Source organism: Aethalodelphis obliquidens, unplaced genomic scaffold (assembly GCF_003676395.1).
Source record: "Aethalodelphis obliquidens isolate GAN/ISIS:26980383/991018 unplaced genomic scaffold, ASM367639v1 scaffold43, whole genome shotgun sequence".
Taxonomy (NCBI): domain Eukaryota; kingdom Metazoa; phylum Chordata; class Mammalia; order Artiodactyla; family Delphinidae; genus Aethalodelphis; species Aethalodelphis obliquidens.
Genome location: NW_020837987.1, coordinates 3,375,300 through 3,394,700, shown reverse-complemented (window position 1 = coordinate 3,394,700; position 19,401 = coordinate 3,375,300). Strand labels below are relative to the sequence as shown.

General features: G+C 41.9%; 1 protein-coding gene across 1 annotated transcript in view; it reads right to left on the bottom strand.

Moving 5' to 3' along the window:
- Positions 1-19,401, bottom strand: part of TDRD12 (tudor domain containing 12) — an 81,586-nt gene that overhangs the window by 47,525 nt on the left and 14,660 nt on the right. The window contains exons 3-8 of the mRNA XM_027079323.1: positions 18,812-18,948; positions 17,123-17,242; positions 12,045-12,100; positions 10,639-10,724; positions 4,844-5,033; positions 4,286-4,375 (exon numbers count right to left, since the gene is read on the bottom strand). Coding sequence (XP_026935124.1) covers positions 4,286-4,375; positions 4,844-5,033; positions 10,639-10,724; positions 12,045-12,100; positions 17,123-17,242; positions 18,812-18,948 — 679 coding nt within the window. The remainder of the gene's footprint in view (positions 1-4,285; positions 4,376-4,843; positions 5,034-10,638; positions 10,725-12,044; positions 12,101-17,122; positions 17,243-18,811; positions 18,949-19,401) is intronic.

Genomic DNA, 19,401 nt, shown 5'->3' with positions numbered 1-19,401 from the left:
AGTGTTCATAAATAGATGAATAAAGGAAGTGTGGTGTATATGTGTGTGTGTGTGTGTGTGTGTGTGTGTACATACATACACACACACACACACACACACACACACACATATACACACAATGGAATATTACTCAGCCATAAAAAGAATGAAAATTTGCCATCTGCAGCAACATGGATGGATTTATGCTTAGTGAAATAAGTTAGACAGGGAAAGACAAATACTATATCACTTATATGTGGAATCTAAAAAAATAAAATTAGTGAACATAACAAAAAAGAAAGAGACTCACAGAGACAGAGAACAAACTAGTGGTTATCAGTGGTGAGAGGGAAGTGGGGGGGGTACAAGAAAAAAGGTAGTGTATTAAGAGGTACAAACTACTACATAAAAAATAAATAAGCTACAAGGATATGTTGTACAGCACAGGGAATACAGCCAATATTTTATAATTACTATAAATGGAGTATAAACTTTAAAACTTGTGAATCACTATGTTGTACACTAGAAACTTATATGTATTGTACATCAACTAACTATACCTCGATAAAAAAATTTACAGCTTAAAAAAAAAGCTGAACTAGCTGTATTAATTTCAGACAGAGTAGACTTCAGAACAAGGAAAATTATGGATAGAAGCAGTATATAATAATAAAGGACCCAGGGACCTCCCTGGTGGTGCAGTGGTTAAGACTCTGTGCCCCCAGTGCAGGGGGGGCTGGGGTTTGATCCCTGGTCAGGGAACTAGATCTCACATCCATGCAGCAACTAAGTTCACATGCCACAACTAAGCCTGTGTGCCACAACTAAGGAGCCCTTGAGCCACAACTAAGGAGCCCGCCTGCTGCAACTAAGAAGCCCTTGTGCCGCAACTAAGGAGCCCTTGAGCCACCACTAAGGAGCCCGCCTGCTGCAACTAAGACCCAGCGCAACCAAATAAATAAATAAATAAAATAATAAAGGACCCAATTCTTCAAAAAGACATTACAGACCTTAATGTGTATGTGCTTAACAACAGAGCATCAAAATATGTGAGGCAAAAACTGATAGAATTGCAAGGAGAAATAGATGAGAACACTGTTACAGTTGGAGACATCAACACCCCTCTATCAAAAATGAACAGATCCAGCAGGCAGAAAATCAGTTAAGAGTACATTTGAATTCAATAGCACCACCTATCAACTGGTCTTAATTGATATCTAGACTACTTCATCCTACAGCAGATTATACCTTCTTCTCAAGCTCAAATGGAACTTACACCAAGACAGACCACATAAAACACACCTAAATAAACTTAAAAGAACAGAAATTGTACAATGTATGCTCTCAGACCAGAACGGAATTAAACTAACTTAATAACAAAAGGATAGCTGGAAAATCCCCAAATACTTGGAGATTAAACGACACACTTCTAAATAATATAGAGATCAAGAAGAAATCAAGAGAAATTTTAAAACATTTTTACCTAAATGAAAATAAAAATACAACTTATCAAAATCTGTGGGATTCAGCAAAAGCAGTAAAGAGCAACTGATATCGTTAAATGTTTATATTAGAATAGAAGAAAAATTTTTAATTAATAATATAAGTTTCCACCTTGGGAAACTAGAAGAGAACAGCAAATTAAATGTAAAGTAAGCAGAAAAAGGAATAAAAATCAGAGCAAAAATCAATGTAATTGGAAACAGGAAATCATCTGCCACAATTGAGGATACTCTACAAAATAACTGGTCCATAATCTTTAAAAGTGTCACAGTCAGGAAAATCCAGGAAAGACTGATGACTGCTGCAGACCGAGGGAGACCGGGAATCGCACCAAGTGGTACTGAGCTGCATCTTTCTCCCACAAAGGAAATAGTGGGACAACCGGCAAAATTTCAATGGTAGCTGAGGGTTAGATGATCACAATGTATCACCGTTAATTTCTGATTTAGATGGGTTGTACTGTGAATATTTTTGAGAGTACCCTTATTTCTAAGAAAAATACACTCAAGTATTGGGGAGAGCTGGGGCGTTCCAGTCGGCAACTTATTCTCAAATGGTTTAGGATAACATCAAGTTCTCTGTAATGCTCTCCAACTTTTCTGGAAGTTTGTGATCATTTTAAATTAAAAGTTTTATTGAGAAAATGTAAGTAAACTCCGAGAAAACAGATTTTGACTCCTTTTCTGATGAATCCTAGAACAGTGCCTGACACACAGTAGGCGCTTCCTGAGTATCTGAGGACTGAAGATGTGTGGAACGGGAGTGCGAGAGCTAACCTGCCGCAGAAGTCAGGACAAGGTCTAGAATGCGTAAGCCTGGGCAGAGTAAAATAATCATAAATATTTTAAAACTTAAAGGTAACTGCCAAGATAAATAGCTAAGAAAAAATAAAAGGTTTACGTCTAGGGAGGGGCCTGGGTGAGAAGAAGCTGGACAAGAGAAAATTACTTTTCATTATAGCTTTTCCATACTATTTGACTGTTCAGCCAAGTATTGAAAAGTACTACACTTTGATTTTTGAAAAAAAGAAGGCAACTTCAAGGAGAAGTACCAAAACTTAATAAAAATATAATTGAAATAGCGCCTCACAATAATTAACAAGAAAAAGGAAATCTTTGCTTGAATAAGTAACATCTAATAATTTTGTTTCTTACATGATAATCCAGTCACATCTCACATTAGCTTTCTTTTGTTTACCATCAACCTCTTCCTTTTCAAAGATATGCAGAGTTCATTCCAACACTGATTGTAATAAAGAAAAGTAGGAAACAATTATTGCCCAGCAATCTGGGGCTACTGGAAATAATATGTCTATACAATGGAAAGCTGTACAGCGGTTAAACACGATCTAAGGGCCTGGTATTTTTCTTGCTCTTGTGGAAATGGAAAAAACACAGATGGAAATTAACACATTCCCATTAGTAATGGGCTCCTTTCAGCAGAAATTCCCATCTGGGACCCCTACAGGAGGCACATCAGAATATGGGTGGGGGCCACATAGGCCAACATCCACCACACAAGCTCTGCACAAGGAGAGCCCATCTGACCAACTCAGCAGGAGGGAATAAGGCCTCCCAGTGCCACACAGGAGGGAGTGGACTGACAGAGTCTCACCTCAGAGAGGTTATACTGGATGCATTTGACCTAGAAAGAAGTGAAAAACCACTACAAAGAGGTAGGTATAGTAGGATCCCATTTCTGTAAGAAACACCCTCATATCTGGAAAACTTTGGAAAAACAAACTGTAAAATTTTAATAAGTAGGTACATCAAAGGTGACAGGCTTTTTAAATTATCTGTATTTTTCTATGATGAACAACCTTACCAAGGTAATTTAAAAAATTTAAGGTGCATGGAATATTTTAGTTGACTAAAGCTTTAGTTTACTTGAGGTTTACAATGGATATATCTGAAATATCAACAGGTATACATTCACCCAATGTAAGAGTGATCACAGAGGAATCACCACAGAGAGTCAGCCATGCATCAGAGTGGCTGGCATGTTTCACTCTTGCCCAACAAATCCAATTCATTAAATACTTTGGGGATATGGAATTAAAGACTAGATATGTCTGATTTCATAAATGCCTCTTATTTTTTTTTATAAATTTATTTATTTATTGCTAGCTGCGTTGGGTCGTTGCTGCACGTGGGCTTTCTCTAGTTGCTGTGGGGGGGGGGGCTACTCTTCACTGTGGTGCGCGGGCTTCTCACTGCGGTGGCTTCTCTTGTTGTGGAGCACGGGCTCTAGGTGCACAGGCTTCAGTAGTTGTGGCTCACGGGCTCTAGAGCACAGGCTCAGTAGTTGTGGCTCGTGGGCTCTAGAGCGCAGGCTCAGTAGTTGTGGCGCACGGGCTTAGTTGTTCCGTGGTATGTGGGATCTTCCCGGACCAGGGCTCAAACCTGTGTCCCCCGCATTGTCAGGCAGATTCTTAACCACTGCGCCACCAGGGAAGCCCCCACCTCTTTCTTATTTCTATGTATCCTATTGCTTAAAGTAAAAATCAATCATAAATCCATATGTGTATTCTGAAGACAAATAATAATCACTGGCCTGTGGCTGGGCTGGAATAAATCAGTCCTACACATGAACAAGTGCCTGTTATGTTCTTTATGTTATGGTAAAATCCTATGGACTGCAAGGCGAATTACCTTTGTCAGCATCTACATCATAAATTGGTTCCACTAAATTAAGGGAAAAAGAGAGAGAATTACCACAGCCCTTCTAAACAACCCCTACAATCTTTAGATAGTTAAGAGTGTTCTTTTACATTGCCTATGAAATGGAGCAAAAGAGAACTCACCCAGGATCCTAGAGGTTGGCCCGAGGTCACCGACACCCTTGGGCCACGGATGCTGGAGAGACTTTGCCAGAAAAGTTAAACCACTTGACTCTGACAGAAAGAATACATTTCAGGGTTAAAACATGAAATAAAACCCAAAACACAAAAGTGGATATAGAGAGAAACATTTGAAGTTGTTTCCATTGTCCGTGACTGAATCTTCTCATATTTTCATGCTAATAAATGGCTCTTTTTTAAAGTATCTAAAACAGTAAACAAAACCTTGTTTTGATAATATCTTTAAATTACGAACATATGGACTTCTGAAAATATAACTCCATGTTAATAAGAAATTGACAATAGTTTTTTATCCTGTTCTCATAAAAACAAACGGCAGCAGCTCTTTTAGAACCTCAAAACTTGTAACAAACTCACCAGGATTAAAATTCAAATATTAAATTCAGAGTCGAAGTCTCTGCCTCCATACGGGGAAAAGTCTGTACAACAATTTATATCAATACGCTAAGATTCCTATAAATAAGACAGTTTAAGAGAAACATACTGGTGAAATCCACTCACTTTCCATCCTTTGAGAATCTTCTCCTTGCAAAAACATTGGCCAAAGAGTAAGTGCTGGATTGAGTTTACTGGAAAAGGATGCTGACTTTATATTCAATCTTGGCTTCTCTAAAGAGTCAAGGTTTTTATTCTCCGTGGGTGATACATAATAAGCGAAGTTCTTTGCAACCAGATCATCGTTCACACAAACCTGTATAATTTTAAACATTTCATGAATAAGACAAATATACTCAGGTGACTGTTCAGAAAATATGCCAGACTTAACCGAAAATTTCAATCTTCAGAAAAATTATTTTATAGAACATAATTTGATAGAAATTGATCTCTTGACTTCTGCTCTAGTAACAGTGAACTAGATACCTCTGACCAACCTTCCTGGCACAAAATGTAAAAAACGTCTACTTGAAAGTGCTTGAGAACTAACATGGCTTTGCCAGGTAAAGATCTGGGAAGAGGGTGAAGACAAAACACAAATCATAAAAGAAAAAACTGATAAATCAGATTTTATCAAAATTTTAAATTTCTGCTTTTCAAAAGATACTGTAAAGGGCAAACCACAGAAAAGGAGAAAATATTTTTAAATAATATATCTGGATGGACATGTATCCAGAATACATAAAGAACTCTCAAAACTGAATATAAAGAAAACAAAACCAATTTTAAAATGGACAAAAGATACTAATGAAAATAGTATGTATTGGCATAAAAACAGACACATAGATCAATGGAACAGAATAGACAGCCCAGAAATAAACCCACACATATATGGTCAATTAAATTATGAAAAAGGAGTCAATAATATATATTCCCAGTGTTGGGAAAACTGGACAGCCACGTGCAGAAGAATGAAACTGGACCACTTTCTTACACCATATACAAAAGCAAACTCAAAATGGATTAAAGACTTGAATATAAGATCTGAAACCATAAAACTCCTAGACGAAAACACAGGTGATAAGCTCCTTGACACTGGTCTTGGAGATGATTTTTTGGATTTGACACCAAACGCAAAGGCAACAAAAGCAAAAATAAACCAGTGGGACTACATCAAACTAAAATGCTTCTGCACAGCAAAGGAAAGCACCAACAAAATGAAAAGACTCTTAATGAGAGAAAATATCTATAAGTCATTTGTCTGATAAGGGGTTAATATCCAAAATACATAAAGAACTCATACAACAACAACAGCAACAAACAAACAAACCCCCAAATAATCCAACTCAAAAATGGGCAGAGGATCTGAGGATCTGAATAGACTTTTTTCCAAAGAAGACATACGGATGGCCAACAGGTACAAGGAAAGATGCTCAATATCCCTAAATAATCAGGGAAATGCAAATCAAAACCACAGTGAGGGGCTTTCCTGGTGGTGTAGTGGTTAGGAATCTGCCTGCCAATCTGTCCGCCCGCAGGGGACACAGGTTCGAGCCCTGGTCTGGGAAGATCCCACATGCTGTGGAGAAACTAAGCCCGTGCGCCACAACTAGAACCTGCACTCTAGAGCCTGTGAGCCGCAACTACTGAAGCCCGCACACCGAGAGCCTGTGCTCCACAACAAGAGAAGCCACCGCAGTGAGAAGACCACGTGCCGCAATGAAGAGTAGCCCCCACTCGCCGCAACTAGAGAAAGCCCGCATGCAGCAACAAAAACCCAAGGCAACCAAAAATAAATTAATTAAATAAATAAATAAAAATACAGTGAGGTAACACTTCACATCTGTCAGAATGGCTGTTGTTAAAAGGAAACACCAAGTGTTGGCAAGTATGTGGAGAAAAAGGACCCCTTATGCACTGTTGGTGGGAATGTAAATCGGTATACCCTCTATGGAAAACAGCACGGAGATGCCTCTAGAAACTAAAAATAGAACTACCATACGATCTAGCAATTCCACTTCTGGCTATTTATCTGAAGAAAATGAAAACATTAACTTGAAAAGATACATGAATCCCCATGACCACTGCAACATTATTTACAATAGCCAAGTTAATGGAAATAATCTAAGCTTTCATGGGTGGATGAATGGATAAATAAAGATGTGGTGTAAATGTAAAATAGATAGCTAGTGGGAAGCAGCCGCATAGCACAGGGAGATCAGCTTGGTGCTTTGTGACCACCTAGAGGGGTGGGATAGGGAGGGTGGCAGGGAGGGAGACCCAAGAGGGAAGAGATATGGGGACATATGTATAACTGATTCACTTTGTTATAAAGCAGAAACTAACACACCATTGTAAAGCAATTATACTCCAATAAAGATGTTAAAAAAAATGTAGTGTATATACATATACCCAATGGAATATGATTTGGCCACAAAAAAGAACAAAATCTTTCCATTTGTGACAACACCTTAAGGACACTATGCTAAGTGAAATAAGCCAGAGAAAGACAAATGCTATATAGTCTCCACTGGTATGTGGAATCTAAAACCAAAAGAAAACAAAACAAAACAAAAAAAAACCCCAAGCTCATAGATACAGAGAACAGATTGGTGGTTGCCAGAGCTGGGGTGGGGGAAAACAGGGGGAAGGTGATGAACTGGGTGAATGGAGTCAAAAGGTGAAAACTTCCAATTATAAAATAAATAAGTCACGGGCATATAACGTACAGCATGGTGGCTATAGTTAGTAATACTGTATTGCACATTTGAAAGTTACTAAGAGTAAATCTTAAAAGTTCTCATCACCAGAAGAAAATTCTGTAACGCGTGGTGATGGATGTTAACTAAACATTTTGCAATACGTATACACAAGTATTAAGTCATTGTATTGTACACTTGAAACTAATATAATGTTGTATGTCAATTATACCTCAATTTAAAAAAAGGAAAAAAAATGGGTAAAAGATCTGAATACTTCATCGAAGACATACAGATTGCAAACAGCATATGAAAAGATACTCAACATCGTAAGTCACTGGGGAAATGCAAATTTAAACTACAGTGAGAGACCATGACACACCAATGAGAATGACCATAAAAGTAATGAAGAAGATGTGAAGGAACTTTAACTCTCATTGCTGATGGGACTGTAGAACAGTCAACCACTTTGGAAAACAATTTGGTAGGCTCTTAATACCTATACTATAACACTACCCAGAAGTGGGACTCCTAGGTATTTATTCAAGAAAAATGAAAGCACAGGTCCACAGGAAGACTTGTACATGAATCTTCATAGAAGTTTCATTTGTAGTTGCCCCAAAGGGGTCACAACTTAAATGTCCATCAACAAGTGAATGGATAAACACACTGTAGTATAACCAGACAATGGAAGGATATTGACAATAAAAGGATCAACGTGGATGTATCTTAAAATAATTTTGTGTGAAAGAAAACAAGCAAAAAAAAAAAAAAAAGAGAGAGAGAGAGAGAACACGCTGGGACACATCCTTGTGCTTCCTTCGGGAGCTAGAAAAGGACTGTTGACCCCATTTTTTCTTTTCTGGCAATTATGACCTCATGCGTCCACTCTAAGTTCTCTCCGCTGAGCATGCCTCTGCTCTTTTAACACCCTGAGGAAAGCAAGTTGTCATCCGAACACAGCCATACACACAGAGAAAGAAAAGCAAGAAGAAAGAAGCAGGTCAGTGGAGAACTTGTTTAAAAGATGTTTCACAAGACGGGTCCTAGAGCCAACATTCTGGCATTTTTACCAAGCTGTAAAATAAGCAATGAAAAGTCACAGGCAAAATCAACAAGAATGTGGGGGAACCCAAAACACAACCCAAAGAGTAACAAATGAACCTTATTACAAATGAATAACACAATGACACTGAAGAGGGTAGGGAAGAAAAGAGCTAACCTAAGTAATTCTGCATCCAGGGCTGCATGCTCTAAGGCTAAAGACAAATTTCTTTTGCACAGGAATGTGGGTTAGCAAGTCTGAAATTACTCTATGTGAATACTAGAATTAATCAAGTAACTATACTGTAGCTAACGCAGGTTTCTTACTGTCAGAGACAGGTGTTAGGAATGAGGAGAGGGGAGGGGTAGAATGAACCCTGCAGCGCTGGATTGAAATTAGAGGTACCAGAGCTCTTAATATATATACAGATGGATAGATCTAGGAATAGATGTAAATGTTTGTGTAAGTGGGTTAACGTACATACATGTCTTTCCTATCTGTCTGCTGAGAGGGCCTGCAATCAATGACACCCCAGTAGTAATAATGAGCACACCTAGTGCCCTGATCTTAATATCAGAAGACCATTCTTCAATAAAAGGAACCACTTCTTGGAGAAGTGGCTGATTCTAGGGCTGGAAAAGGACAAAATTAGCCTTGGAGCATCCTGGGGTACCAGAAAGTAGGAGTTTTCAACTATGGTGGGACACACAGAAAGGACACATCAGCCACTTTGAAGAAGCTCCTAACAACTAAATCTGCAACAACTTGAGCAGGAGAATAATGATAATGGTGGATTATATCCTCAGAGTAAAATAAATATCCAAAGAGTCTATACTAAGATAAATTATTGAATCAATTAATAAATGGGAAGAAGGGTCAGCTCTTCCTCATAGATTCCAATTAAAAATGCAGAGGGCATGATGGAAATGGGCAAACACCACAGAAATAAGTTTTGCAGAGAAGAGTCATTGATGGCTATCTGCATGGTCTCAAAGTATCTCCCCGTAAGATACTTAATAATTTCAAAACGGAATAAACAGTAACTCTGTTGAGGAAAAACCTAGCAGACACCACCCTAACCAGGTGATCATGATTAAGATGACAAATAATAAAACATTATCAACATCATAACCCCCGCCCTGACGTACTGAGAAGGGCATCACTTCCATAGCATTCTTGCTAAAAGCATGCAACACCTCAAGCTAATCACGAGAAAACATCAAATAAAGCCAAATTGAGTAACATTCTACAAAATAACTGGCCAGTACTCTTCAGAAGTGTCAAGGTCTTAAAAGAGGAGGAAAGACAACTGTCACAGATTGGAGGAAACTAAGGAGACTGGACAGTCAGATGCAATGTGGGATCTGAGATCAGACCTGAAACCAGAGAGAGGAAATCAGTGGAAAAACCAGCAAAATTCAAATAAGGGCTGCAGATTTTTTTAAGTTATATTTTATCAGTGTAAATTTTCTGGTTTTAATCATTGTACTGCTTGTTTGTATGGTTAACATTAGGAGGACCCAGGTAAAGCACATACAAAAATCTCTGCACTATTTTGGCATCTCGTCTGTAAGTGTAAATTGTTCCAAAACAAAGTTTTAAAATAAATCCAGGTTTTAGATGCCCTCTGTGGGCCCTGAGCAGCCCTAGATCTGCAGCTCTACCCACCTCCGCACAAGGTACATTGCTGCTGCGTCCTCATACCACCCTTCATAAAGGGCAGCCAGCCAAAGGTGAACCGCTAATAACTGGGTGGAGGAAAGAGGGGGCTCACAGGTGAGGCCCACTTCCTTTCTACTTATGGTATCTGAATTCTTTACAGTGAGCATATGTCCATACAATGAGAAAATCATGGAAGGGAAAAAGCAGGGAACTAAAACCACACCAAATGTGTGTATTCAAGAAAATTACATCCTCTCGTAAGAAAATAACATTTCACACTCATCACTATAGGAATAATTTCTTGTCCATTACTCAATAAAATGCTGTCTAAATAAAATACTAAAGTAATTTTTTTAAGTAATTAAAAGAAAAACAGACCTGGCTAACTTCTGATCTAAGCCAGACCTTGAAAGATTAAGAAAATTTATATGCTGTGTGAATGACACTGTTTTCCTAGGTGTGTACTGTTTTAATAAGCATTTTTAATAATATTTTAATACAATTCTTTCACTTACCTTTTCATTTTTTGTAGTTACATAAAGGTAAACCTCAAAAGTATCTTCTTCCACAGCACACAATTTGGCTTCCACCTGGGTAGCTGCTAAACAGCATAAATCAAAACATAAAGTAGCTGATATTAAAAGTATGCTTGAGGGACTTCCCTGGTGGCCCAGCGGTTAGGACTCCATGCTTCCACTGCAGGGGGTGCGGGTTCAATCCCTGGTCAGGGAACTAAGATCCCGCATGCCACACCGGGAGGCCAAAAAAAAAAAAAAAAAAAAAACAACATAGTTTAAACAACTATGACTATTTCTCACCTATTAATCTCTGCTAACCACTCACGATTACCCAGTGCCACAACATTCAACAGCCTCCTCCCGCAGAACGGGTCTGGCACTGGGCAAGGCAAGGTGCAGGCTCTCCCGGCACGAAGTCAGCCATGTGTCCTCTGTCCCTCTCAGCCCGCCATCCTCCTCCTGTCACCCTGTGACAGCACCTCGAGCACAGTTCTGGGCCCTCTCTTCTTTTCCAGTGACTCCCAAACCCACGTGCCCAGTCACAGTCTTTCACCTGAGTCCATGCCACCCCTCCAAATGCCCCAAAGGGCAGCTCCATGTAGCAGCTCCAAGCACTGTTATCGTTTTACAGGTGAGGAGGCTATGCGGACGTAGCAGGACGGTATTCAACCCAAGCACTCTGCCTCCTCCAAACCTGTGTCTCCCGGGCCCCCTGTGGGCTCACAAGGGCCCAAGCTACAAAACCAGAGGCGCCCCTCCCATTTCTCCCAGGTGCAACGCCTCTGCTTGCTCCTTTACCCGGACAGTGGGGCAGTGGAGGAGAGGGGCCAGCACCCCAGGCAATGCAAACTCACTACTCCTCAGAACAGCCCTGGAGTTGGGCACAGTTATTTGGCTCAGACGGCCAGGGGTTAGGACAGATGTCTCAAATGAGAGTCTGTCTTACAGCCAAGGATATAAAATAAAAAGAGCACACTAAAGAGGTGCTGAGACATCCTACACATCTTCATTAGCAATGACGGTGATCACAAAGTATCCATTTACTACCCCTTGCTTGCAGAAAAAAAGTTAGGCTTTTCATCAACTGTTGGTTCAATGAAATGCACGTAAATTTATTTTGCAGTGCTGCAGCTTCTATGCCAACTAAGAGACAGGCATTATTGTGTAAGGGTCCTCACCCACATAGCTCCTTCCTGATTTCACCTGTCAATTATGGATGCCCACATCCACCCCCAAAATTCCAGGGGTGCAGGGTCATTGTGACACTTGGGGTGGAAGAAGCCCCAGGTCACTCATGAACCCCACAAAGGGGGTCAGACAGCTAAGCACGCACATCTCAAACCCTCTCATCAACAGAAGGCGTCAGTTCAGAGCAGGCGGCTGTGATCACGCACTTGCCTCACCTTTCAGGATGTTCTGAAAGTACCGAATAGCTGCACTGTCCCACTTCTTGGCAGGTCTGGAACGGAGAAAAGAGGCAACTTCATTAAATAAAATGCTGAGGTCAGTACGCTAACATCATTTAATAAATTATACACTGGATGTTTCTGATATTACACGTTGCACATATGATGCAGGTAACGGAGAGTCCGGCTCTGGCTTGGGGGTGATGATCCCAGCTGCACCCCGCAGCAGACTTCTCTTCCATGCCCGCCTGTGCCAGTGCAGAGACTCGCTGAGAATGGGCCCCTTTCTGGGGCTTCCTGAGCTACTGTGCCCACCTCCACGGCATCATGTCCCAACACCATCGTCCCGTTACCTGCGACACCCATCTCCCAGCCAGAACGCTAGCTTCCCAGGGCAGGGACCCTGAGCTAGGATCGCTCAGCACGGGCTGGCACGGAGCGAGGGCCCCACACGTGTTGGTTACACCAACATTCTGCAAGTGGCTGTGGGAAACGCAGCCACTACTGTCTCGTGGTACCCCTTTCACTGTGTCCCATTTCTGCCTATCATCTTGTCCTTTCCTATGTGTGATACTGTGATTTATGATAAGAAAGATCTATTTTGTCATGTCCCTGTTTCTGGCACAGAGTTCAGTGATGAGAGTGACAAGGTGACGAGTGGAAAGCACCAAGGTAACTCAAAAATGGGGGCTGGTTGCCAGGGGAACCAACCTTGTGATTAGAGGGTTGGAACTTTCAGTCCCACCACCCTGACCTCCAGGGAGGAGAAAGGGGCTGGAGGTTGAATCAACTGCCAATGGCCAAAGATTTAATCAATCACGGCTAGGTAATGAAGCCTCCATAAACACCAAAAAGGGCCTAGGCTGGAAGCTTCTGCGCTGGTGAACACGTGGAGATGCGGGGGACAGGCGTGCCTGGAGAGGGAAGGAAGCGCCTCTCCCCACCTTGCCCTGCGCATCTCTTCCATCTGGCTGCTCCTGAGTTATATCTTTTATAATAAACTGGTAATCTAGTAAGTAAAATGTTTCTCTGAGTTCTGTGAACAAATTAATCAAACCGAAGAAGGGAACCTCTCATTTATAGCCATCCCAGTCAGAAGCACAGGTGACAACCCAGACTTGAAATTGGCATCTGAAGTTGCAGGGGCGGGGGCTGGGGGAGGTCTTGTAGGGTGAAGCCCTTAACCTGTGGGATCTGATGCTATGTCAGGTTAGGCTGCTACACACACACACTCCCAAACTGGAGTCAGAGTCATACCATGCTTTGGAAAGAAAATGGCAGGAGAAGCCATAGGCAGTGGAAGATCATGAAAAACCAATATTTAGAAGCACGGAACAACAATAAAATAAAGTAAGGTTAGAGTGATATGTTTTATGTTTCTCCACTGGTTTTATTTCTCAGAGATGCCATCACCATCCTCCAAGGGTTGTTTCAAAGATCAAATGAGGTAATGTACAGAAAGCACTTAGCCCTGTTATTTTTATTTTTACTAAGATACTAAGCACATTACTTCAAGAGTATCACAAAGGGTTTCCGAAGGGAGGTATAAACAAACAAACAAACGAATACAGTGGTTTTAAAACCCTGCTATACAAAAAATTACCTAATAAGCTTTTTGTTTTTTAACAAAATGTAGTAGATTCCTAATAAGGAAAAGGCCCAAGAGAAAAATCAATCTAGTCTATGAACAAGTAAATCAACAAGTCTGTCACAGGTTAATCAATTAGTCTGTGTGTCTGTGTACGTGTGTCTCTCTCTCAACACGGCGCGCGCGCGCGCACACACACACACACACACACACACACACAAACTACATGAAGAGATACCCAACTTTACAAGTCAGAAAAATACAACTTAAAACAAAATACCATTGTTGTCCAGCAAACAAGCAAAAGTTAAAAAGCCTGATGATATTCTATGTTGTGTGGGGAAAGCAGCACTTTCTACACCCCAATGATGGGAGTATAGACTGCGAGTCCTTTTGAAAGGAAATTTAACAAAAACTGTAATACACATGTTAAGACAAACATTCTAGATGAGGCACAAACACAAAACCAGCAACATCAAAGAAGGTGATCAAAACCCAGTGAGATCACTTACCTGAAGCCCTTCTTCGCCTACACTGAGGGACTCCTAGGGTTGGGTGTGTCCAAGGCTGGGAAGGCCCCTGGGGAGCACTGTGGTGGCGCTGGGAAGGGGGTAATGCAGAGGGGGCGTGAGAAAGACAGGGGTCTGCCTCTGAGGAAGAGCTGGGCACGGAGGGCTGGCTGCTCTGCAAGAGGGACAGGACGGGGGCAGGCATTGCTGGGCAGCCTGGTGGAACAGCGGTCTCAGCAGAGACCAGCTGGCTTATCAGTGTGGATTCCGAGGCAGCCACAAGAGTGATGCATTCGTCATCCCAAGGGAGCTACAGGTGATGAGGGCTGGGGGAGTGGAGATGGGAGGGTCTCCACAGATCCCACAAAAGCATCCATAAGAGAGGCAGCTTCCAAGTTCAGAGAGAACTTAGAATGCAACATCACCGGGATGTGCAAGTTGAATCAAAATTGTGCTGCTTCCAGCTTCCCTGGTGGTGCAGTGGTTGAGAGTCTGCCTGCCGATGCAGGGGACACGGGTTCGTGCCCCGGTCCGGGAAGATCCCACATGCCGCGGAGCGGCTGGGCCCGTGAGCCATGGCCGCTGAGCCTGCGCGTCCGGAGCCTGTGCTCCGCAACGGGAGAGGCCACAACAGTGAGAGGCCCGCGTACCGCCAAAAAAAAAAAAAAAAAAAAAAATTGTGCTGCTTCCCATAGCTGCTTCTTCCACAAAGCCAGTGTTGGAGGGGGAGGATGGGGCTACCCCCAGGACCTCAGGTAGTGCTCATTCAAGACAGCAAAGATCACAGTCATAACCCCGACACAGCACTGCCCAGTGCAGGGACCCATCCTGTACAAACACTGGCAATGTGGTCAAATTACTAGACAGGGGTGTGTGTGTGTGTGTGTGTGTGTGTGTGAGATACATGTGTACACATGTGCATGCATGCATGTATACATTTCTACACCTATATATCTCATTTTGATTTACCTATATTCTTATGAGAATGTACAGTGCAAAATGGTTTGGTAACAATCTAGCTGGCTATCAAGAGAGGAGTGGTTAAAGACAGCAAGTATGCCAATTGTATTCACCCAGGAAAATGACTGAAAGTAGAAGGGAATACGTGTACTGGCAAAGAACTTCAAAATACTGGGTTGGCCAAAAGGTTTGTTCTTTTTTTCCATAAGATGGCTCTAGTAGCACTTAATTGTGTTTAACTTCATTCGAAACGATTTTGTTAGATTGTATTGTGACAGCTGTCATATCAGCGTGCATTAAAAAAAAAAACATCAAAAATTTTTGGTGAATTTTTGTGCAGCCATTTTAATATTGGAGATGGAAGAAAAAAGCAACATTTTTGGCATATTATGCTTTATTATTTCAAGAAAGGTAAAAATGCAACTGAAACGCAAAAAAAGATTTGTGCAGCGCATGGAGAAGGTGCTGTGACTGATCGAATGTGTCAGAAGTGGTTTGCGAAGTTTCGCGCTGGAGATTTCTCACTGGACGATGCTCCACGGTCGGGCAGACCAGGTGAAGTTGATGGCGATCAAATCGAGACAGTAACTGAGAACAATCAATGTTATACCACGTGGCAGACAGCCGACATACTCAAAATATCCAATTCAAGGGCTGAAAATCATTTGCACCAGCTTGGTTATGTTAATCGCTTTGATGTTTGGGTTCCACATAAGTTAAGCAAAAAACACCTTCTTGACCATACTTCTGCATACGATTCTCTATTTTTTTTTTTAAACATTTGGCTTCCACTTTTTTTTTTTTAATTTTATTTATCTTTATTTTTGGCTGCACTGGGTCTTCACTGCTGCGTGCGGGCTTTCTCTATTTCTGGCGAGCGGGGGCTACTCTTCATTGCGGTGTGTGGGCTTCTCATTGCAGTGGCTTCTCTTGTTGCGGACCACGGGGCTCTAGGTGTGCCGGCTTCAGTAGTTGTGGCATGTGGGCTCAGCAGCTGTGGCTCGCAGGCTCAGTAGCTGTGGCACACGGGCTTAGTTCCTCCGCAGCATGTGGGATCTTCCTGGACCAGGGATCGAACCTGTGTCTGCTGCACCGGCAGGCGGATTCTTAACCACTGTGCCACCAGGGAAGTGTCCCAAATGCATAATCTTCCATCAGGATAACACAAAGACTGCATGTTTCTTTCATGACCAGGCAAAAACTGTTACAGCTTGGCTGGGAAGTTCTGATTCATCCACCATATACACCAGACACTGCACCTTCGGATTTCTATTTATTTAGGTCTTTACAAAATTCTCTTAATGGACAAAATTTCAATTCCCTGGATGACTGTAAAAGGCACCTGGAACAGCTCTTTGCTCAAAAAGATAAAAGTTTTGGGAAGATGGAATTATGAAGTTGCCTGAAAAATGGCAGAAGGTAGTAGAACAAAAGGGTAAATATGTTGTTCAATAAAGTTCTTCGTGAAAATGAAAAATGTGTCCTTTATTTTTACTTAAAAACCAAAGGCATTTTTTGGCCAACTCAATACATTCTTAAGTTAAATTTGCCAATAAGACAGTGTGTTCTAATTTTCATTAAAAGCTCCAAGCATGTGAATATGTATAAAAGCACCGAAAAAGGTCTGCAAGTTCAGAGCCTGAACAGGTCACAGAAGCCTCCCAGGAGGGAGGGAGGGAGGAAATGGGGCTGGAGAAGGATGTCATGGACTTTTTTTTAATGCTCCATGATCCGATGTACAAATGTTTCTCTTTACACTTAATTTATCCCTTTTTGTAAGTTAAGAAGCCAAATAGCACAGAGCTCAGACCATACTCTAACCCCCTCACAACACAGCCTCTGGAGATGGGGCTACATGGCCAGGTTTGACACAGTGACTCAGAAGACACCTCCTGAAGGACAAAGAGACCTTTGAAATGGCTCAGCACTTCTCAAGAGGATCTGATTTCACGTAAGCATCATACACTCAAGTTAAGACTTTTACTAACGATTCAGCCTATGTCAGAAGCTGTACTTACACAATCTCAGCGCTGTCTTCACAGAAGTCAATGTGCAATGTGACAGGTTTTGTGCAGTACAGTCTGAATTTCTTTGCTCTGTAGGGAAGCTGCATAAAAGTTTCTACTGCAACTCGGATGCTTAACAGTGAAAGAGAAAGAGTTCCATGATTTAAAAAATTATATATAACATATTTCTTTAAAGTACACCTAGTACATAATTAAAATACTTAACATGAAACAAAACCTGATTATTTCTGTTTCTATTACAGCCACCAACAGCAGCAAGTGCTTGGAGCCATTTGCCGAGCAAGGTGAAAACTGGTTCTTGGGGGCTCAGAAAAATCTTACTTTTTTATGTATAAAGCACAGATATACATATAGTACATAAAAGCTACTCAGTAATCTTTGGCGTCAAAATTTTATGGCATGGGGGCAGGGAGGCATTAGAAAAACACTGTCTCCTTAGACTGAGAAACACTGGGTAATAACGAACAAACCTGGAAGCAAATTCTATTTAAGATTTTAAAATAGCAATTTCAATACACGACCAGAATTATCTTGAAGCTTCTGTAAATAAGCAGATGTTTTAAGAATTAGTATTTGTCAACTTTGCACAAAAGAGCTGATGGGCTGAGGTTTCGTAAGCTGTCCAGCATTTTTATTTCCATTCTCCTTCAGGCAAATGACAGAGCACTTGAACGTATGGTTTCGACATCAACAGGTTCTCGGGGCCGTGTATGGGCAGCCTGGCCACCTTGGTCTCGGACCGTTTAGAAAAGGCGGCTGCACTAACCGCCCCTCCAGGCCTCCCCGCTCTAATCATACGATTCTCTTGCCCAAAACAAACTAAACTTAAAACTCCAAATACTAAGAGGAAATCTCTCCAAACCGTTAAATACGATGTTAATTTTAATAACCACTATGGTTACATGGGTGCAGAACCACAAGCTAGAAAGGCACCTCCTTTTCCATGAAGACCTGCCAGCCCTGCTGTGGGAGCGGTCCCCTGACACAGACTCCCCATCAGGGCACCCACCTCCCCTGCAGCTGGGACCACTCTTTCCCTTTTGGAAGAAGGGTCCTCATGTTTACTATTCATTATTTATTAAACTGATACCCTCTGACTCTGGGATAGGAAACCATGAGAAAAATTACCACAAACACCAAGACCACCTTGCTGACAAGTGTTTTCTAGGGAACCGTGGTGTGTGGTCCTGGAGTCATCGAGGGTCACTCTGAACGGCCTCCTGTCTTCTGTGACAGTCACACCCTCACTCTGTTAAGCAGGACGAGGGACGCACGCTCTGCTCTCAGCAATCTAAGGCTGTGCCAGCAAACCATCCCTTCTGTGGTGACAAGAAGAGTTTCTCTCTGCCTCCAGGTAGCCAGTTTCTCTCTGCCTCCAGCCTCCCGAAGCACCCATTCCATCACCTGAGCAAACTCAGGGGACATGCCACGCCAGGCCAGGAGAGCGGCTGACAGAGAGCGCCTGCACTTTCTAGGAAGGAAGGCAGAAGGAGGGCCGGAGGCGCCTGCTGAATTCTCATCCTGAGCACCTGCTCTTACATTCACTGCTTGTAAAATTGGAACCTGCAAGTCTTCCCATCTTGAAGCTCTCGCCCCTTACTCCGAAAATTGACATTCTCCTTGAAAACAGACATTTGTCCCCTAAAGAGCATGAGGCAAAATAAATACATACATACATACTTTTTGGATTTCACTGGAACGTACTTGGCAAAATCCACAAGGAAACACTCTGTGAGGTAATGGTCTGCTGAAGACACTATTGACTTAATAACAGCCCTGCACCAGCACTTCAGTTCCTGACAATAAACCACACAAACCTACAAAATAAAAAGAAAACTTCGGTGTTAAAATCTCTAGTCATACTCAGAAAACTGTAAGATACTAATGAAAGAAATCAAAAATGACACAGATGGAGAGATACACCACGTTCTTGGATTGGAAGAATCAATATTGTGAAAATGACTATACTGCCCAAAGCAATCTACAGATTCAATGCAATCCCTATCAAATTACCAATGACATTTTTCAGAACAAAAAAATTTACAATTTGTATGGAAACACAAGAGACCACGAATAGCCAAAGCAATTTTTTTTTTTTTTTTTTTTTGCGGTACGCGGGCCTCTCACTGTTGTGGCCTCTCCCGTTGCAGAGCACAGGCTCCAGACATGCAGACCCAGTGGCCATGGCTCACGGGCCCAGCCGCTCTGCGGCATGTGGGATCTTCCCGGACCGGGGCACGAACCGGTGTCCGCCTGCCGATGCAGGGGAC